The sequence below is a fragment of the Trachymyrmex septentrionalis genome, unplaced genomic scaffold (assembly GCF_001594115.1).
Source record: "Trachymyrmex septentrionalis isolate Tsep2-gDNA-1 unplaced genomic scaffold, Tsep1.0 scaffold49, whole genome shotgun sequence".
NCBI classification, from domain to species: domain Eukaryota; kingdom Metazoa; phylum Arthropoda; class Insecta; order Hymenoptera; family Formicidae; genus Trachymyrmex; species Trachymyrmex septentrionalis.
The window spans coordinates 382789-405789 of NW_017305661.1; the positions used below are offsets into that span (position 1 = coordinate 382789).

The 23001-nt window shown below is 40.4% G+C and overlaps 1 protein-coding gene across 1 annotated transcript in view; it reads left to right on the top strand.

Moving 5' to 3' along the window:
* Window positions 1–23001, top strand: part of LOC108751532 (Krueppel-like factor 6) — a 339010-nt gene that overhangs the window by 309481 nt on the left and 6528 nt on the right. The window contains exons 2-5 of the mRNA XM_018491766.1: window positions 8891–9061; window positions 9358–9603; window positions 10215–10426; window positions 11202–11428. Coding sequence (XP_018347268.1) covers window positions 8891–9061; window positions 9358–9603; window positions 10215–10426; window positions 11202–11428 — 856 coding nt within the window. The remainder of the gene's footprint in view (window positions 1–8890; window positions 9062–9357; window positions 9604–10214; window positions 10427–11201; window positions 11429–23001) is intronic.

Below are 23001 nucleotides of genomic sequence, written 5' to 3' on the forward strand. Positions count from 1 at the left end.
TTTTTTCCAAAAAGGCAAAATTAGTATTTATAATTATACAACATCCATGTGATATTAATCATGATCATATTTGCGAACAAAATAAGAGAAATTGTAATGATTAAATGGAAACGGAGAAATATCACAGCTCGCGATGGAGAAAAAAGCGCGGAAAATTATCCGACGAGCATCACGCGCAGGGGATGGAACGGGAGAAGAAAGGCTACCACGAAAGAATCTCGAGGAATGTGAACGATCCCGAGGAACGACGGCGTCGACGTTGAGGGCGAGTTTTTGCTCGATTTGCTCGAAAGCGAAGAAGATTGCGACCTACGGCGGTAACGACGTCTTTGGGAGAATCATCTCGATGGTAGTATGAGACCAGAATGGTCTTACGCAACATGCGTCCCGATCGATTCGTACGTGTGTATGTGTTTCCATGCATGCACGTCTTTCTACGGAGCCACGTATGGTTCCTGAGCTGGCTCGAGGCCGAATACCTTTCTGGTATCGACTGTACGCCAGTTAGTTTGCGGTTCTTCCAGGAATTTGAACCCTATGATCCTTGGCAGTGATCCCTCTCGTGTTCCGAATCTTCGTCGAGGGCTGCCGCTGGCTTTGAAGGCCGCTGCTGAGGAACGAGAGAGGACAGCCAATGAGAAGGCGAGCGCAGGCAGCGCAAGAGGATTCCTTCTCGACGATAAGCCCCTATCCTCTCACAAAGGAGCTGTAGGGGCTAATAAAAATCGGCTGTTTGCTTAGTTGCTATTACACCCGATATTGCGATGGAACGTGCGCCGTAGATAAATTTACCCTCTCAAGCGAACGCTTCCTACGCTTGCGATTCATTATTGTCGTGCATCGCAAGCCAATTATTTCATTTTACGGCATCCCTCGTTATATCTCGAATTTGTGTGGCTTTTGTCATTTTGTTATTTGACAATAACAATAATTATATTGTACAATATTAGGACTCTCGAATTTTAAACAATAATAGGCTATTTGCGAGTGACTTAAACATTATGGACATGTAAGCTAATTATACTTGTATCATTCTTGCTGAGGAGGAGGACTCCAAAAAGAGTCGGAACGTTTAAAATAAAAAAGACATCAATTCAATTTCTGATTATTGATTGTTTATTAAATAATTGCGCCGTTTATCATTGCTGACTTTCATTAGCCTATTATAATTATTCTTTTGTTATTGTTTATTTGACAAGAGATGTTTGGTCGCCAATTTATAGTGTAAAATTGAACCATTGTTTTAGTCTAAAATAACGATAGAATAGGATAGAGAATAGGAGCAGTGTGATGACTTATGTTAAGTTAAATTTGACACTATAGATTTAACAGTGTAGCGACACACACACACAAGTTCAATTTTAATAGATCAAGAGTTACAGACGCTAACTAAAGCATGTTATTAAACATGTCGACGAGAATGAACGAATGATACTATATACTCTTGAATCGCACTTGAATAACGCTGGCTCAGACTCGAGTTCACATGATCAACCTACACGAATTCGTTCCTCTTTAAGCAGCACTGCAATACATATATCGCTCACGATTGTACACACCCGGAAATCGTTTGCTAGCTGGTACGCTCACTTCCGCTCCTTTTCCCTCATTTTCTTACCACGAATCGCAGCAGTAACAAATTATCGGTTAACAAGCTTAGAAGCACGGAGGCGCTCTTAACAAGGTGACGTCATAACAATAACAAACAATTGTATCGTCTCGCTGTATGTACGTACGATTGCAGCCTAACGAGCCTAGCTAGCCCTCATTGCATTCTATTGGCCGGACAAGAAGAGCCGCTCTCTCTCTCTCTCTCTCTCTCTCTCTCTTTGTACCGGGTCTTCGTTTCTTTCTCTTCTTCAGGCATCTGTCCGAGAATCATCATCGCGAGACATAAGCGGAAAGGAAGGGAAAAGAGAAAGGGGACGGATGCTGAATTAGTCGTAAGTCACTCAGCCACGGCTTGTTAGCGTCGTTAACCCTGACCCCCGGGATATCGTCTTCGCTATAACGGCGTTCCATCGCGTTTTCGAGTGGACGACCGGCATGGCGAAGGAAAACCATAAGCCTCGAAACACGATCAGACTGGATGGTATCCCTCCACGATCTCGCGTTCCAGATGCCATTCTCTTGAATGTCGCCTCGCTAGGATTTCCTCAATGGATCCGGACTAGACGCCACGCGATCGATATCATTCTAGAGGAAGATTTTGCTGACAACATTTAAGAACCGTGTAATGTCTTTTGAGTTCTTGAAATATAGTAACCCTTATTACATACGATTGGATCATTCGTGACATGCGTATTTCCTTTTTTTTTGAAATATTAAATGCACTCGTCTAAATACGGTCTCTGTTCTTTCCTTTTTTTAAATACACAACTTCATGAATATTTTCTAAAGATGTTAAGATATACGTAAAACTCGTTTAATAATTGTAGTTTGTAAATGTAATGAAAATTAACTTGAACACAAAACAACCCATATTGAGTAGTAAAGAATTGAAAAATTATTATATGTAGGATTAATCAATAATAATTTGTATGTAGAAGATGAAATTACGAAAAAAAAAATATTTGTTAATTTTTAGTTCATTATTACATGTAAAATAATTTTTTAAATTAATATTGGAATATTGGATGTATTTGTGATGTAGCTCTGTTATGAATATAATTTGCTTCTCCTATTCACATGTACAAGTACATGTGAAAAGAACGATGTTGCTGAAATACTTTTGTTGGACCATGAAAATAATTACGTAGAAAATTCACACATAATGATCAATGCTACAAAAAGCTTCGACATTCTAGTAATTAATTTGAGCGTTCTACAATTGTCATATTTGATAGTTCAACAAAATTATTTTTATCTATATGTAGCTAACTTTTTAGGTACTTCGGTAAAACAATTCTTTCCATGTACGCGATAAAAACGCTACTACCGAGTTTCTTTATATTTCTTCAACAAAATGTCAAGCAAACCTGACATAATACGTATTCAGTATCTCGGCTTAGAATATAGCTAGAACAAGAGACAACCTACGATACAAAAGCTGGCACGATGCTCCACCATTCGATACTTCCCTCGAGTCTGCAAAATCGAGATAGCAGTTCAAACGCTCGAAGGGCCAGAATCGTAAATCCTTGCGCTGGTCCCAACGCACTGTCGCTCCCGAGGTTTCGTATCTCTAAACGCATACGGTATATAAGATTAAGATACGGTACACTCCATTTAATCAGCCCACGAGCCGAAGAGCTCCGATATCCATGGATGAGGCACCTGATCGCCCTCTTCTTTCCGCTGCCACTTGAAAAGAATGAGAGAAACCAGAGGGTGCACGATTAAAAGAAAGGATGGGACAGAGATGGAGGAGGCGACCTCGACCGCGCTTTCCAAATTTCGTCGTTCCGAAAACGCGACGAGGGTGGGTGGGATCAGACGAAAGGAGAGAGACGCGCGGGAAGCTGGAAAGTAGGAGGAAAGGACGAGATAAATTCGCGGGTTTACGGCGCCCTTAAAGTCGCGGGGATCTCTTTAACGACCTGGCAGACCGCCACCGTGGTGGTCCTCCTAGCGGGAGGGCTGAAAATGCATCGACGGTCGCTCGCTCGCTCGCTCGCTCGCGAGTGCGCGCACAGGCGAGTGCGCGAATGCGAGTTCGGGTTATCATTCATTCGCTCTCGAGCGAGCCGCGAGAGCTCTGTTAATGACAGTCCCGTGGAATTACTGCGGAACTTCACGTCCGCCAGGACGGGTGCGCGAGGTGAGGGCTGAAAAATGCGCGAGAGAGGGAAGAAAAGGTGAATCCACCGCGCGAAATTTCGCCAACGGGTGAAGATTATCTTTCTCCTCGGGGGTGGCTCGCTTTCCCTTCTCGCTTCTCGAAGCTCTCACCAGCTGCGTTCTCGACGTTCGAAGCCTACCGCTTCAGAAAGGCACATGACTCCTTGAAAATACTTTATTTTATTGTACCGCCAGATCCAACGGATCGTTACTCACCGGTCTCGTTAATGTCGAAGCGGGGGGTTGAATAACGTGAGATTTGAGTTTGCGTAGACTAGTTAGGAGATCGAAAAGAGAAGAAGATAGAGGGAAGAAGAAGGTGACAGCTAGCCTCTAGAGAGAAGAGTCCGGCTTTCAGGGATCTACGAGCGGGTTACGATAAGAGATTTTAAGAATCCAAGATAGGGCTCTCGATGTCCTCTTTGTCCGTTCAGATTTCGCGCTCCGCTCCACGATTCGGTCGATTTTCTTTTCTCTTCCTATTTTTTTTTTTACTTCTTACTGTTTGTCCGATGTGATAGCCCACCGACGAATCGAGCTCTATCCTACACAAACTCTGAAATGACGCCGTTATCATTAAGAACGGTCTTATCGGTCGTAGAGAGTGACCATTATCTCCGAACTGTTTCTGCGCCCATTGAGCCCGACGAAGACGTTTTCCCTTTTAGATATGACCTCGTTGGTCGAATGTAGAAAGTCCCCGTGGTTCCATGGGAAATAAAAATCCGCAAATGTCCTTTGATATCACAACATTACGTGATACCGAATGAGATGTAATTGCAACTAGGTCGTCAGAAAATCAAATATTTCTTGCGAAATCATGAGAGTTTTGCGCGATTTCTATATATGAATTTTTACGATTATTATTAAGGATTTATGTGAACAATAACATCGATTGATGTTAAATTTGATGGTTATAATTAATGTGCTTAAGTCTAAAAGTCTATTTTTTTTAATAATAAATGTGTCAATGATATAATATACGCTTCACGATGAATTTTAAGAAAAATATATTGAGTGTTATTTAATCCTTACATAATATAATATTTGATGCATATATAATAATATTGCATATATAATAATAATATTATTATTAATGTAATAAGTAAGAGTATTAATACCTGTAAAAAGTCTGAAATTCGCATATATTTTCATCACACTTAAAATACTATTCTAATGTTTGACGAGCAACGAGAATGTTTTCGCTGATCGCGTACGTGATGCAGCGGAATTGCTGGAACCTCATAAATTCGCTGCAAATGGCTTACAGGTTTACCTATAAAAACATAATAGCAAGACGGTCTCCTTTCATCGTTCGTTTTCATCGAGCATTCGGCCTATCGATCCGTGGAATTTTTTTATTGCCGCTGTCCCTCGCAGCGACGATCCCTTCGTCAGCTAAAAGAAAGTAAACATCGTAAAAAAAAAAAAAAAAAAAAATTCGCACTCACCGAGTGTTTGCTCAGGTCCCACGAGAGGAATATCACTCGTAGAAATTGGTGATACAACTTTGAGTGCATCTAAACCAGTTTATCAATATTGAGTGCGTCACACGTTCGTCACGACTCTCACACTTAATTAAGTTATACGTAATCGAAAAACTCGAACAAAATGAAATTCGCACTCGCACGTGAAAATGAAGCGATGATGTTCCCTGTATTTAAAATAGCCGTGTACATGAAATGAGCGAACAAGTTCTCAAACTGTATAATTCCTCCGGTGGAATTCCATGGCAATGACGAAGAGAGCGGCGAAGGGTCTCGCATAAATCTGCGGACGAATGGCTTGCGGGCTCATCGCGAAAAGCGTAATAGAGAATTCCGCAATTCGAATGCTTATAGGGCACTCCGGCGGAAAACGTTAGTGTGGCTATTGTGATCGACCGCGGACACACAGACGGACACCACCGTGAGCTTCTAAATTATTACGCAGTTTTGGATTTAACGCAGCCAATAGCGAAAGAACGCGCTTCGGCGCGTCTCTGCGAAAGTCGTAAAGCTACGGATGTGCGCTTAACCGGAAAGCTCCCGGTTATTTTTCCCGGCAATTCCTTCGCGCAGCGCACTTCTAAGCAGAGCTGAGTGAGCCGGGTTTACCGTTACGGGGAGAAACAAAGAAAATTAAAATATCTTCCGCGAAACCGTCCACCATCCCGGAATAATCTAGAAACGGCGAAAGATTGAACTCCGTTTCCCTGAAAGCGAGTCGTACGTAGCCTCGCAAATGCATTTGCTTCCCGTTTAGCGATGAGTTACGGTGCTGTAGAATCAATATTACATTACATCATAACAAACGATGAAATTTTGATACTGTTCACAAATTATTTAAGCATGAGTTTGCAAATGCTTTTGTTTTAGTTAAGTATAAAGGTTATCATAATGATTATGAAATATTAACTTACATTTGCTTTGAAATTGAATAATCAAAGAGTTTTCATTATACAAGCGTGATCTGTTTTCCATTATCTCATTATTCTCAATATTGATCTAAAATATTTCCCCTTATCTTTTTATTTATAATCAATCCGTTTAGGACATACTTTTCCTTTCCGTTTTCCTTCGTTTATAGAACTTTATATTTTTCTTTCTAGTTTTTCTAGTTTGCCTTGTTAACTTTAATTATTAATGTTTTGTTAAAAGATATATATTTAAAATATTTTATACTTATTTAAACATTAAACGTCTTTAATTACTAATTAGAATCAATCAATATTCACATGGTTTTCGAACGCATTAATATCGTTCTATTTGCAAGGACGATTAACGTTGTTGTCCTCGAAGATTTTCTGACAGATTAAGCCGACGGATAGATCGGTCGTCTATATATAGAGCTGTGCCTCGGAGGTCAGGATTAGTAAAGTTCAGTTGATGCTGGAGCAAGCCCCAGGGAAGGAGAAACGGTCCCTAAGCGAGTGATAAAATTCCTTTCCAAGTTATATTAACGCCGTTAGTCGTACCCACGGTGCCCCCGGACGAACTTTAATCGTGAATAATGAAGGAGCCCGGCGGCGATTATTTTTCTCGCAGAAGGGACCGACGGCATTAGACGCAGCCCTCGAACTTCGGCGCGAAGCCATTTTTTGCCGAGTTCCCGAAGAATCTTTGTCAGACGGGAAAATAGACTTGACTTCTTGCTCGTTGTTTGATTCTAGACGTACTTATCGTAAATTACGATATTAAAGATAACTAAGGAAGCCTTGCATACTTCCTCCTTTAATTTTATATTGCGGTTTCAAAAACCGATTCACTCACCGCGAAAAGCAGAGAGTACTTCCTAATTCACTTAGTTCATCACACACACACTTTTTAATCGAACACTTGACATAAAACAAGGCTGTAGGCGCTTTATTTTTAAATTTTCTTTTTAAAAAGCTGAAGTGGACACTGCCGTAATTTAATTGTCTGCTGCAAAGAGGCAGTTTATTAAGACGTGTGTGATGCCATGACGTTAAGAACATATTTCTCGATGGACCATATTATACCGCTACCAGCGTCGGCATGTAACAAACGTTCTTAAAGTAGCTTTATAAAAGCCGAATAGCTTCATTTGTAATAGCGTCAGACAGAACCGCCGCTCCTGATGGTAACCGTTAGGGCGAATAATAAATTGGCAGACAATGCCCGAAGGAAGATACCAAAGTGCACAAAGAATGCTTGCGTCAGCTATCATTTTTAGCTCGCAGGCGGAAAGAAGAATAATATGATTGTTCAACATTGGCATAATTTACTCCCGCAGAGAATACTATGTTGAATAATTAATACTGTTGTTGATCTCGATAATGATATGATAGTATCGCCTTCGCATGAATATAACAATAATAAGTTACGAAAGTGTACGAAAGAAAAATGTAAATATCATTTATATGTAAATGTAAAAGTATTAGGAAATAATAAAATTGCATGCAATTTAATTAAAAAAACGAATGACACAATATACGAAATTGCACATTAAACGTTTCTTATTTTTGCGTCAATTCTCTGCCTTTTATTCACATTAACTGTATCTTATTACATTTTCTTTGACTGTAACAATGTAAAGAATTTCATTAAAGTAAGTGGAAACAATGGCGTTGAAGTGAAAATGGACGGTTTTAATCGCAATTCCTGCAAGAATCGATAATCGAATTCTCGCAAAGCTGAACAGACCGTTGTTTCATAATATTGTTAATGTTTAAAACTTACGTACGCAATATGTTACGTGTTAAAATAGCACAAGCTATATTATGGCGCAGCTATTATTTCATGTTTATTTACTGTGCGAAGCGTTCAAAGAGAAGTCGGCAGGACGAAGGACCCGAAGGAGACTTAACCAGAACGGGGGGTGCTATAATCTCATTTGTGTGCTATAGTTGGTGCATAATTCCTCGCAGTGAGTAGCATAACTTTGTACTCTCTCCAAGGAACTGTACCAAACTGGCACAGCCTACGGGAGAGCATCAACTTCGCAAACTCGCGAGTAGTTGCGTTAACGGCGATGTACCTTCCCATATGGGATGCTTGACTCCTAAAGATAATTTCTGCAGTATTTGAGGCTTGCTCCGCAATCGCCGCAAACGAGCGTCTATACAAGCAGATTAAATGTATTGTAAGAAAGCAGATTAAATGTATTGTAAGAAAGCAGATTAAATGTATTGTAAGAAAAAAATATTTCACTTTTCGATTTTACATTAAGCGATTCATCTATTCGAATTATTTTCGTATGCTCGATTTTTATTATTGATCTTTATTAAAATAATTTATAAGATTTAATTATATTATATATGTGAATAAAGCTGATGTAATATCACTGTTTGAACGTCCTAATAATTTACCTTTAATTTAAACTTGTCAAATTACATTATTCTGGCGACCCGTTATACTTTTTTCTTACGCGGAACTCTGACAAATTTGTCATCAAGCATTTATTAAGTATTCTATATAGAAGTGTGAAGGGCCAATCATTAAAGCGATATATATCATCTGATCGTAATTGGTTTCCTTTCCTCTCCTCTCTTTTGTGGCTATTAAATTTAAGCCAGAGAACCGCCCATTGCCACCATTTCTGCGTGAGCGGCTCGGCGGGATACTTAAGTCGCTTCAGTCTCCTAACAAGCTCTCGTCTCTTCTTTCAGACATGCTACGAGATGGAGAGGTACCTGAAGGACGAGCCGAAGCTACAATCGTACAAAAAACTCCCCACGGAATTGGACACAGCGCCCTGGAACCTCTTCAGGGCACCATCGATCTCGTGGACGACGTCCACTGGAACGAACGCGCAATTCGACCCCCCAATCAAAATGGAGGTGTGTAACTAGATTATGCCGATATTTACAAACCATTAGCCCGCCTATTATTAAAGTTTTCTAGAGAGAACCTTTCTCTTTCTAATATTATACAAATAATCTTTTTGTTCGTTTATATATACGTTATTTCTATGTGTGTATTTTTATATAATGCTGATGAAACTTTATTATCTCCTTCTTCGAGAGATTCGTGAGAAAGAAAGGATATTTATTTTAATATTATTAGAATATTTTAATATAAGAATATATTATTTTGATATTATTTTAAGAAATTGAAATACTTTTTCGTAAATCAGGTGACGACGTCGTCAGACGAAAGAGATCCTCTCTGTCTGGACGATATTAAATTCAGTCCTGGTGATCATAATGACAGTGGACGCGATAGGGATCTCCTCGATCGTCACCTCGATTCTTTATCGATGTCCTCGGCGAGTTCGGCGTGTTCAGCACTGTCCTGGGACAGTTCACCTTCCCTCTCTTGCACGGCGCTCATTCTTAAAAAAGAACCGAGTGAAGACCTCGAGGAAGATGAGGAACACGAGGTACGTTAAGCTTAGCGATTTCAGTCAATAAATTTTATTTAAAATTAACGGCAATCAAAAATCCGCGCTCGATTAGAAAACTAATTAATTACAAATGGATTTATAAAAGATAAAGGTATTCTTTTATATGTTTGCTTTTATGTGTTTGTAATAAGTTGGAATATTTTTGAAAAATTCTGATGGAGTTTTCGTTGAAAATATTTTTTTAAATCTCATCAACTTTTTTAAACTTTAAAAAGTAATTTTATTACACGAGGACGCTCCGAAATTCACGCAGGTTACGTAAAAGAATTCGATGTGTTTATTGTTAAATGTACAGTTTGTGAAGACATCCTTCCAATTAGCTTTTTAATCCAACTGAAGTTACTCTCTCGCAAAAGCAATTTCTGATTCAATACGATGCACGATGTTGCATTGATGCAACCAGCCTGAACGTAATGAGTTAGATCGCGCGATCACGATTCGATTCTCATCGGTTTATTTGTCTGCCGTAACCAGTCAGTCCGAGTCCGATACGATTCCCGGCAGCGATTCACGGACCGTGCAATCAATCCCGTTACGTTATTAATCGTAATCTCGTTGCATAATGCGGCGTGGTTTTGCTGCTGCAGGAAATCGAAGAGGAGGAGGACAGCGGGTGCGAAAGCGAAGGTCAGATTCTGACGCCGCCGTCGAGTCCCGGTTCGGGTCAAGGTCATTCCAACTCCAGTCACTCGTCGAGTGGAAGTTCGATGCTCGACGTGCACAACCTCAACCTTCACGGCACGGGCGGGAGGAGCGCTATCGTCAGGGTTACCGCCGGAAACGCGCAGGGTGTTGCAAGGTAAGTGTTGGAAAATTCGCGTACTTTCTTCTCCGAATGATATCGTGCGTTTCGCGACACGCTTCTTTTCTCGCGTTAAAAGATACCACGCGATAGAAAAGGTCACGGTAAAAGAGAGAGAGAGAGAGAGAGAGACAGCAGCGGTTCCTCTTTGACGTTCTCTCATTGTTGCTATTCTTGGGTAATGAAAACTTAATTGCCTTCAGAATTGAAAGGGGCAAAGGCGACTAACGCGATACTTACTCTTACGAGAAAGATGGATGCGCCGTATAGTTACGTCTCGCTCGGAAATTATCTTGATTAACTGTAACTGGCGTTCTCCGACTTCAAGCGCTCGTACTTTCCGGGTTGACTTATCCCCCATCCAATTCGTTCCTGGCAATTTTCTACGGAATTTGCAAAAAAAGAGACACGGGCTCGTTAAAAAAAACGTTGACGTTGGGAAGTAACCACGGAACGTTCTCGCTACGTCAGGGTAGAAGAAACTGAAAACAATTCGCTCTCGCGATCCATCATTAACCCGTTGCCGGAATTGCGCTCTTCTCGAGCTCCGCTCGCGTTTCTTTTGAAGCACGAGACGTGCGCCGATTACTCAACAGTCTACCGATCACGCTACTTGCTATTTCGCGCGCGTTAACTCGTCGAGGCTAGCAAACCGTGACACGCACACCGGGGTCCGTTTCACGGATGTCGCGCCTCGACAGCGCGCAACGGACTAATTACAACGTGGCTAAAATACAGCCAATGAGAGGAAGCAAATCGTGTTTTTTTCCAGACTGATCTCCGTCACGGCGAACGGCTTCCCCGCGGTAGCCGGCACGCAACACGCGCACGCGGGTACAACTGCAACCACGACTACTGTGGCCAACAGGCACCACGCGAGGAGCAACGAGCACAGTCCGCCCGACACGAAACGCAGGATACACAAATGCCAGTTCCCCGGGTGCAAGAAGGTATACACCAAGAGCTCGCATCTGAAGGCCCATCAAAGGACGCACACGGGTGAGTTGATGCAGCTATGTCTATCTAGTAGTTGATTCGAGACCAATCTGTGTGTGTGTGTATCGAGGCTGTCGATAAATTAGTCAGTTCAAATTGCCACTGATGCGAGATAATCCGATAGACTGTCGCGACACGCCACGCGCGAATCCAAATAATCATAAGAGCGATGAAGCTGAACTATGATTACGACGAGTTGTGTGTGTGTGTGCAGCAATGAATACGTGCGCGAGAAGCATTTACGAGCACGTCGGTGGGAGTTATAACAAATTTTTCAAATCACCATCGGACATTCTCGCTACGGCAACAACGGGAGTATAATTAATTACGAGGTTGAATTAAGGGTGCTTCGTTATTCGCATCGATGCGTTCGAGAGATGCCATCTGACGAAACAAAGCAGACAAATATAGCGCTTATTCGCGCGTATTCTCATGCATTTATCTCTCTGATAGAATCAGATTTGACCGACATCGCATGCTTCTCTAATTGGCTATTGTCGTTTGGAAAACATTTTTCTGATCTTCGTACATATATATTCTTTCAAAAACAAAAGGGTACGTAAATTGAACTCGTTTAGTGTGTTTCATTTAAATGTATCAATTTTATTGCATTACGTTTGCTTTCTACTATTTTTATGTTTCTTTCTGAATTTTTACGTAGCTGAATAAGGCATTATTTAAACCTTCTCTGTTCTTTGATATTAGCAAAAGTATTTATTTGTAATTAGAAAATACGTTAATAAAATACAATATAATATAAAATTTCTATAAATTTAAAATAACTTATCATCCGAACGGAAGTATCTGTAAAATAAATTATGGCTAAATAACTTTATTAAAATATTACTAATTAAATTTCCGTCAATTAGATTGCATTTAAAATCTGTTGTGCTTGCTACGTTATATCAAATTAAATAATTATAATCGGATCATTAATATTTCATCCGTGTAAACTAAATTACAAGCGTAATTATAATTCTTCGTCAATTAGAATTCTCTTGTGTTTCGATAAAACGAGTGAAATTTCCTTTCACCTTAAAGAGTGGCAATATCCATCTTGCTACTTCCATGATCCATGTTGACGGTTCGCGTCATTGTCCGAAAGCGATATTGCCATGGGTCTTCGCATTCTCCTCCCTCCGATCCTTTTCGTGGTCGCTTGCGGTGAACGATGGCAGGCAGAGAGATTGTAATTAACGAACTCTCCTGTTCCCTTTCGTCTTTCTCTCTTCTTCCAGTGCAAGTGTACGGTTCCATCCTCATCCTCTCCTTCTCGGATCCTTGCTCTTTATCCACGGTTTTTGTCGCGTCACACTCAGGTCCTAGGGTTTCGCCAGTCGTACGTACCCTGCGGTACGTGCCCTCGTCTTTCTATGTATAGCTTAGGCATGGCTCCCTACACAGAGATGACGAGAGAGAGAGAGAGAGAGAGAACGGAGCGGAATGCAAGGGTGGTAATAAGGGACGGGTTGGCCGGGACGCCTCCATCCTACAGCATGGCAGGTACGTCGGGATTGCTTCTCGCGGATCGTTAAGCAGAACTGCTAACTACGGGATTATGCATACTGCGGGACCCGTCCCGCAATTATGACTCTGTTATGAATTCGTCCTGACACAGGGATCCTCCTGTCGGCGAAACGGCTGCGCCAGACGACGGACTGCCGCGACATGTACGACGGCTCGCCGTAGGACGTTTATCTCGAGACATTTACGGAGAAAAAGGTGTAAAAGCGCACACTGTGCCCTCGGGTATTGGTTCACCCGGTTCTCTTTTCTCTTGCTCAGTCCGTACTTCGCGATATCACATGCGAGCATCGAATGTATCTGCTCCGGAACTGAAACGTTTCTCTGTCGCACAATAGTTTTCTTAAGATTCTTGTCTGTGTTTTATATCTTATCCTTATAAAATGCCTTTGTAAGAAATTGAACAAGACATAGCTATATATCGTATAAAAGAAGTAAACTCTAATCATTAAAGCATTTAACCACTACTAGTAATTAGTTTTTATTAAATGGACGATTCTTTAAAAATTCTTTAATTTTTACATATCTACTTTTCATTGAACAAAAAAAATTCCATCAAAAATTACAATTTGCTAATATTATAGCCATATAAAATTATGTAATCACTTTTATTAAAAAAGAAAAAAATATATTAAATTAAAAGAGAAGAAATAAAAAAATTAAGGATATACAGATTTCATGATTCTTCTTGAAATATGACGAAGGAAACAATTGTGCGACTACTTTCGTACTTATTGATTACATTCGCTGCATGAGGAGATTTCCGCCGCGATCTCGTCGAAAAAGTTCGGCGACACGCTCTCTCTCAGAGTTTGCCACCAGAAGAAAAACGACCGCATCGAGAAACTTCGAGAAGCGGAGCTTTTCGTGGGGATAGAAATGGCGGTAGACTTTGATCTCACTCGACGGAATCTAATTACCCTGCGGACAGGACTTCGCGGTGGCAAGACACGAAACGAAGCGAGTCGTCGATCGCGAGACGACAACGTGAAGGTTCGTTACGAATTCCATCGGCGAAGTTTCTCTTCGGAAGGCTTCTCGATATGTAGATATTCCGAGAAGGATCGGCGAAGATCTAGTCCCTTTGCTTAGTCTGATATTTGAAGACGAGAACGGCGACGACAGAAACGCGACATGCTCATTTACATCCATCAGATCGCATTATTCTCGTAGACGGCGGATTTAGCGCTGATTCTACAATGTGATCCGATTAAATGACTTAATCAACGTATTTGTCTGCTAATTTCTTTCGAAGCGATCAGACATCACTAAGTATCAAGTATGCCCATCGATTTATCAAGACCTGTTTTTTTTTTTTGCATGCGAAGCTCGTTTAAAACGAACGATCTTCAGCTGCGAGAGAAAACCGTTGAAATATCTTGAATTTTGCTGGTTCAGCACCTCGCGATAATTTTACATTTTTATTTTCGCCTGCGTTACGCATCGATGTAAAATGTGGTTTCTCGCCGGCCGTTTAAATCACACCGTTCAGATCCGCGAGTTAATTAAAACGTTTAACGGATTTGGGCCTTCTGCAAAGAGGCTAATTTGAGCGGAGCGTAGCGCAGCGTTTCGCGAATACTTCCGAAACGGCCGCGATTTTTCACCGTCATTCACAGCGCAGACAGATTTGCGTAGAATTTATGTAATGCGCGATGAAAAGAAAGCCCTACGTAATTACGTTAATTATAAATCGTAAAGAGAAAAACCGGGGGGGAGACTAGTTATGGGAATGATAATACCGAAAGAAAAATCCACGGATGAACTCTTTGTTCTGTCCTTATAGTATCTTGACGAGAATAAAACCGAACTAATTCTTCTTTTTCATTCGCGCTTATCCTTCTCGCGTATTAGGTTCTTGTCCGAATGGGTCCTTTCTCGCTGTGGCAGCGTCGCAGGGCTCTCGTATCCGATTTTCCCACGGGTGTCAAGGAACTATCGATCGCCGTCCTGCAGCCTCACGTCGGCTATGTACAGCGGCGGCGAGAGAAAAGAGGGACGAAAGGATAGGAAGAGAGAGATTTCCAATTACAGGGACTTTCCGTTCTGGAATTCCATTCCCGACGTCATTGTTCTCGCGTCGCGCGCCGCGGACAGGACTTTGATCCTTCGACGATGCGAGATCGCTTCGCCCGGGACACTTAACAGTCCTTCACTTCATTCCGGAAAGTGGATAGTCAACATATATGAGAAAGAGCGATTTTATCCCTTCTTTGTTGAGTTCACTCGACAGTCGCTTGATTTCGTGCAGGAAATGTAACGTTTAGCATTCTTCGGTCTAAAAGAGAAAAATATTTATTCTAAACGGAAATCCCTATTAATGCGCAATATACGATCGCTTAAATAAATTTATAGATACAAGTTTATGAAATACTTATGCAATTAATGAGAAAGTAGATAGTTTGATAAAATCTATTCCCAGTATCATTCTCAGTGACTGCACCTTTTCTTGTCGCATTATTAAGGATGTATTATAGTTTCGTCTATAATATTTTTGACTGCGAAGAACGAGAAAGACGAGAATGGGATTATAAATGACTCAAGGATGATAATACGTATTTCATGTGTGTGTGTGTGTGTATATATATATATATAAATTCATACACGATTGAAAACTTTGCTTTAACGGATCGAGAGATACGGGAGGAGGCAGTTGCAGTCGAAGGGGGTGAACTACTAGTCGAGATTACGGAGATCAAAGTAGGTCAGCCAAAGTATAATAATTTAACATGAGAGCGCTTTAGAGACGCACAGCTTTCCGCGATCTTAAATCAAACGAAGAATGGAACGAGCGGTGGCGCGGCTCCGAGAACTTATTTATCAATGTAACTCGCGACGATGAATCCACGCTGTCGAAAACAGTCTGCTTATATACATTACTTCTGCATTTCTCCTTAGACGTGTCGGTGTATCCGCGAACAATAGAACCTGAAGGTATCCAGCGTCGGGAGGGCGGTATAATCGAATTAACCATAAATCCAAAGCATTTCCGCACAAACGGATATCCGTGATTTATGCCTGGCGAATGGTCCGAAGCGCGAAAGAAACGAGCGACGCAATCGCCCGGTTAAAACATTACAATGAAGCAAGAAATAAATTTGCAAAACGACAGAATGACTTTCTTAAGTTTCCAACGTTTGCACGGAAAATATACCGCTTTCCTCTACGGTATCAATTGTATCACCATTTGTCGCCTTTCTCATTTTACTAATATTTGGATTACTTAAAATGTATTTATATCGATCACAAAATACACACACGCTGTTTTTTATGAAAATAGTAAAAAAATGTATATTTATAAAAAGAACATTGATATATAAGATTGAATCTCAATCGATTGTATGTAAAATTTGCATACTCTTAGTAAAAATAAAAATATAATTCTAATTATTGCTGCACAGAAAAAAATACATACTGTACGCATGTAATAATTACTTGTTTCAAGTATTTCAAAAGTTTATGTATCCGCAAATCTATCATAAGTTCCTCACAAGCATTAAATTTATTCAAACTATGTAGTCTGAAAAAATCTTAGTAAATTCAATACTTTAATCAAGATTATTAATTTTGACGAACAAATTTGATCTGCTTATCGTATAAAGGCGCTTCTTTGCGGCTTCAATTTTATAATATTCTTCAAAAGAAAATAAATCTTATTTTGAGTGTACAATAATGGGTTCTAAAATTTCTAGTAAGTATATTTTAATTTTATTATCAAGAAAATATTCTTTATTAAAGATAATCATAAAAAGAAAAAAGTAAATTGAGTGATCACTTTTCTTAGCAACAAAATGATATATTTTTTTTACATGTTGTTACATTGATGTGCATGTATTCTTCCTCGGCCATGATGTTCCAATGCGATACACACATGCTCGTATGCGTACGATGCGTGCAGGACGATACTCTTAGCGTGTGATTTACGTGTCGGCGATATTTCGCATATAAACGAGCCTGTTATTTTTCGTCGCAGACATCGCGCCGGTGCACGCAGGAACAACTGCGTCGCGACGGTGATCCGAAATTTGTCGGTACATTGATTCGAAGAGACGAGCGTTCGCGAGGGTTGGTAAGCGGCACGTCGTCGAGCCCTCGTACTCCATTACTAAAAGTTTCTGGTCGCGGTGCATCGCGGTAATGCGATTCGTAAATAATGGCTCGAGAAACTGAACTCGGCGACACACCGTCCGCCTTCTTCTTCGTTGTCGTCGTCGTCGTCCTCCCGCGAGCCAAATGCATCTGCGCGATTGAACACGTCTCCTCTTACGTTTAAACCGCAAGCTCAAAGTCTCAGCTGCATCTTCCAAGCTCCTCTCTCCTACAAGAGACCGCAGGCGCCTGTGGTTGTGTGAGCGATCTTACCCTTATCTCTTCCATATTTCGTCGATGTTAAATCTTAGATGTTACCAACGTGGTCCTCCAAGACGGTACACAACGGCCATCGATTTTCGCAACTGGAAAGTCGCAACCGGATCGCGATTACACTCCCAAGAGAGTTAGCTTCAGCTAAATTTAGGTCAGTAATTAATTCAAGGTTAATTACCCCGGAAAGAGTCGTCTATTTTATATTGGAGCATGTTTTATCGCGAACGAATGTTATGGGTGTATCGGAAGCTAATCGATTATTGCGTGTAATTCGAACAGCGGTAAAACGTTTCGTAATTCTTTGAAAAGCTCTTCGTTGCACGAAATCAGTAGAACCGGGTAGTTTTTCAGAATTTATTTCTAGAGATTCGTGGTAGAAACGAATGAAGTTCACGTGCAATGAATCGCACGTGCGTTGTAATAAAAGAATACCGATAGTAAACGTTTTATTACAAACACGATGTAACATGCTTTTACGTTACGTTCCAATTTACGAAATATTTTAATGAAATTGGCAGGCTATTTGTAACAATATCAACGACGTGTGTGTGTGTGTATGTGTGTGTGTGTGTGTGTGTGTGTGTAGAGATAGTTTTTAATTAGGTCTTAATAGCACTCCAATATTTGCATCGACAGATCATTTTCTCGATTACTTACGTACTATTTACGTAAAAGTTCGCCTGATACATATTGTAACACGTTCACCTCGAAGCGACTATGCGCGTATCAATCTACAGCATACATCGATTCGTACCTCGGGCACTGTTCGAAACACATGATCGCAGCGAAGTTAGATCCGTCTGCCGCGACGGGGGTTGTGTACCGCAAACAATTGGAAACGTCGTCAAAGTTCTCGCTTCGGTTGACAGCGTAACCGCACTTCACAACACGCGAAATGCGAATCGCATCCGGCAGTTTCGCGACACGCGATGAAAATCTTTTATACATGCGTCACGAAGATGCGGTTTGAAAAGTGAGGCTGTAAAGTAAGTTCCGCAAAATTTTCATGTGAAGTATGCATTCCTCGACACCTCCGATATCTCTTTCTGCGTTATTTTTTGTTACGTTTTTCGTGACATGATGCAAACCCTTCATTATTCACGTGGGGGGGTGACGCTCACACGGAAAAGACGATTTTGCTGAAGATGACGGTTTATCTAACAGTTTAGTTAGATAGAGATCTGGAAATAATTTTTTATATTGTTATATTATAGGAATTAATTTTTATTGGCTCCTCAAAATAAATATATAGAACACTCAATTTGATTGCTAGAATGTCAAAACTTTTTACAGCATTGCTCATCATGCTTAGGATTTCTATGTAATTATTTTTATAATACAATAGACTTATTTTTAGATCTGTATCTAATTAAATTTTTAGATACTTTAACAAAGTCGTTCTTTCCGTACAATCTTATTAATTTGCTAAATATAAGTGCTATTTATATACATTATTATATTTGAAATTGTTTTACAATTTTAAAAAGTTAGATTTATTTTCACCTAAAGAATATACAGAATATGAATCTTTATTTAATTGTAAATCACCAAAGAGAATAATAAAAAATAAAGTATAATGTCGCGGTACCAGAAACACCTCATGCGAGTAATTATGTTAAATATCAATATTGAATAATGTAGGATTAATAATAATAGTGAAAAAACTTCTTACAAATAAATGCAAAATAAAAAAATAAGAAAGAGAGCCTGTGCAGACGATTATACATAAACAATATGCAAAATGAAATTATTTTGATTCCTGTTCACGTCATTTAACACAACGGAAAACAATGAACAAATTCACTGAAAAACGCATGATCGATCCTCGAACGTGCAAGTTTTTTTATTCCTTTCACTTTACTGCGTCTTGTTTCGCGAACAACCATACATCCATTTCCACGATGCGATACTTCCGGAAGAAATCTCTCATTTATCATTTCTACAAACACTCGTTATCTCGTAACGGCAAGAAGAACGTCGTTCACAAAATCCGTCTTTCCAAAACTGAGTATGAAGCGATATCTCGCTTCGTAAAATTTTCTCGGAACCCTATGCGATCCTCGAGACGAATCCCGGACCATCCTCCCCGAAGATGGAACGTCGAAAATAATAAAATGCCATCCCTCCATCGTGCCGCAAGTAGGGGTAACTGCGCTGTTTTCCGCGGACCCTTTCTTACATCGGGAACGTCTAGTCGGTCGTCCCTCGAACGATCTATCACGCGGTCCTGTAGAATGGTCTCTGATATATTAAACGTTCTCACAACAAGAAACTTCTTCCTGCCAAGTATTTTTGGATGTAAACCAGAATTTGGTACCTCTAATCGCAGAGAAGTTCACTGGGTGTCTCTCTCTCTCTCTCTCTTTCTCCCCGGTAACAAATTAACCGCATGCATCCCTTTAGAACAGAATGCGACGCGTCTTTATAGCGCAGCACAATATTTTTCAAAAAGTTCGATATTATCAAATTTGCTTTGTTTGCCATTCAAGCGGCTACTTTAGCGATTACGATTCGATCGAATTTTCGATCGCAAATGCGTCGAACTCGCGCTCTACGCTATTAGATATCGAAAGATTCGCGCGTGGAACGCCTTTGAATATGCAAGAGAACGCTGCGCTATCAGAAAATCTCATCTCCTTCGCCGGCGGGGGCAATGAAAATCTTTTTGTGAATAAAGTACAAGCGTATCTTCTCCTTTATAGCAGACAATATTTCTTGAAAAGAAAACCTTCTCTTTCTTATTCCCCCCCGACTTTTTCATTCCGACTACAGGGGGGTTGGTTTCTAGCCTTGTCTTGTCTCTTGCAAAAAAAAAAAAAAGGGAGGGGGTAGAGGAAAACCGTGCTCCACCGAAATTTGGTATGCGAAAAAGAAAGAACGGGTGCAATACGTCTCATAATTTGATACGCGTCACTACGAGGAATTCCTCAGATTGCACGCGAAACGCGAGGTGCATAAAAGGGACTAATGTAAAGTACGAGTACTATGGCTGGCGGTGCTAGAAAATCGTATCTCTCTTCCCAGGGGGCATGAAGCAAAATCTTTTTGTAAAAGAGATACCTTGCATTTCCTCTTTTATAGCGTACGATATTTCTCCTGAAGAAAGCGTTCCTCTTTCTTACTTGCTCGCGGTGACGACCGTCTCTCTTTCTAAAAAGATAAGTTTTCAACGTATTTCTCCCTAAAACTAGAATTCGAGAACAGAAAATGGAGAATTTATTCGTTCAAAGTCGTTGCCTATTTGTAAGATCGATAAAACACAAAAAGTACGTTGACGTCGCGTAGGAAGAAATATATTAAACTGTACGGAGCAAACTTATTTCATACTAAATTCGAGAGAGAAACAACAGAAGTACGCAATGTGTCGTGATTGTAACTTTGCAGTTCATTTCTACTTATCAGTTCGGTAAAGAGAGCCAATATCGTAAAGAATCAACTTTCCGCAATCATTGCTTTCACCACGTTTTACGTTTACGTATTCCCGATACGTATTCATTCTGTTGCCAAGTTATTTCGCGGTGTCGAAATCCGGCACGTTTCTGTCCATATAGCAGAAGTTTCTACGCGGCGTCGATTCAAGCAGAAATAGATCGATCGACAGTCGTCGATCGCTCGGCGAAGTTTGCTGGGTTCGTTTGCGAGTAACGAAACGTCCGCGTCAATTTCCCGGCGAAGTTGCTGGCGATAAGTATCGCGCTGGGGAAAGTAACGTTCGCTGGGACTCGGTGAATTTTCCAGGGGGCCACCATGGAGGAAAAATCTCGAGTCGGCCGTCTCTCTCGAGCGATCCGTCACGTGGGTGCTCGCGATGGCCTCCGGTATTAGACGCGCGCTATTCGCCGAAACGTTTTCGCGCAAAATGTCCTCGGATGTAAAAGGCGGACTCAGGGGCGGAATCCTCGCCCATAAATTCCGGTTGTCCTATCCCTCGGCGACATGACGGAAGGTACCCTATACATCCTCGCCGGCGGCGGACTTAATAAAATGCAAAGACGACGAGCACACGTTGCCAGGACGGACTGACATATCGACGCAATACCAACCCGCCGCCCGGACCCCCACCGGTCCGTAACGTCGTCGTCCTTGGCAGAGGGAGGACGTAGAAAAATCGCCCTTCCGCCGGAAAGGACGCTCCGGCATACCGTATAAGGCGCGACGACGCTAACTTTGTTATTCACGAGCACGCGAGCGTGCCGCGTTTTTAGACTTAGGACGATTCGGTATTCCAACTCGTTTACATGCAAAGGTAAAAGCCGATATTTTTGCGTGTTTCCTGACGGCCTTTTTCTCTACGAGATAATGTTTATTGGGACAAGAACAGAAGGGTGAACGTGCCCGGCATGATAATTTAAGTATCGTACCTTTAAACATTCTTATATGCGCTTGAAAATCATTTACTCTTTCCTTTTGATAGTTCAAAGGAAATTTTTGAATGTTAAACCAGATTTTTATTTAATCAGCTTAATGTGTCATACTGTGAATTTATAATTAATAAAATTTACATTGTTATCTCGGTTCAGGCCAAGAAGTGTTCTGTGAGTAAAAAAAGTAGTGACATAAATTCACGTTATGAAACTGACGAAATGGAAAGTAAAGAGCCACATTGTTACTTCGTTATCTCGACGATCATTATTAACTCAAGTGTCAAGGCCGCAATAAAAGTAACCATTAAGAACCAAGGATGAATTGTCATTTGCATTCTTTCGTATAAATCGAGAAGAACAGAAGGATGAAGAAGAATGCGTTGGGAATGCGTTTTAATGGAGAGAAGTCTGCTTGTTTACTGCTCTATTACGAAATGGCGAGGCACTCTGTCTGGTGACAATAGACGGGTTATTATGTAATAATAAAATGAGGATTACCAGAACAATGTATTGTTCTCTACGCAATAATAATATTACATCGCATGTAGGATCCATTTATCAAAACGAAGTAAAATGACCTCTTCAAGGGCTCATAATTCCATTATATTCCGTTTCGGATCGATGGATTTTTGATACATTTTATCGATCGCGAAGCTGCTGATGATATTATATGATATTCATGGTAAACAATGTCTAATATGTTATGCGTTTCGCGCCAAGTATAAACTAATCGCATTAGTTTCGCAGTGTTTATGTATAACACGGCATGCAAACGGCTGAAATCATTAACGCGTCTAAATCTATTATATGCTAGCGTAAATTAATGACTTAATGTTTAACGCTGCATGAGAATATACGTCGACAAAGCTGGCTACGGCAAAATGGCTACTATAATAATACTGACAATAATTATATATATTTTTCAATCATTTTTTTTTCACAATTTGTTTATTTTAGAAATTAGAATATTAATTTTAATTAAAACCTTTATTTCAATTTAAAAATGGATTAATGTTTCATCTTTTGAAAACGTAGGTAATTATTCGAAAGTCACTTATCTGGTTTTATTTGGTGGAAAATACTCGACGTACGATTATTTTTCTAACTGAACCAGAAAAATTTAATGTAAACGAGTGGAGTTTGAATCCAAAAGATGTCTGATGATGATTAGATCGAAAAGATTTAAAAAATTCCATAACTGAGCTTAACAGATCCGAAAGATTAAACATTAAACGCAAAGGCACGAGCTGATACTACATTCAATGCCATTTCAATGTCATTTACATCCATCGTAGGAAATAATTTCCGTTAATTTAGCTATCG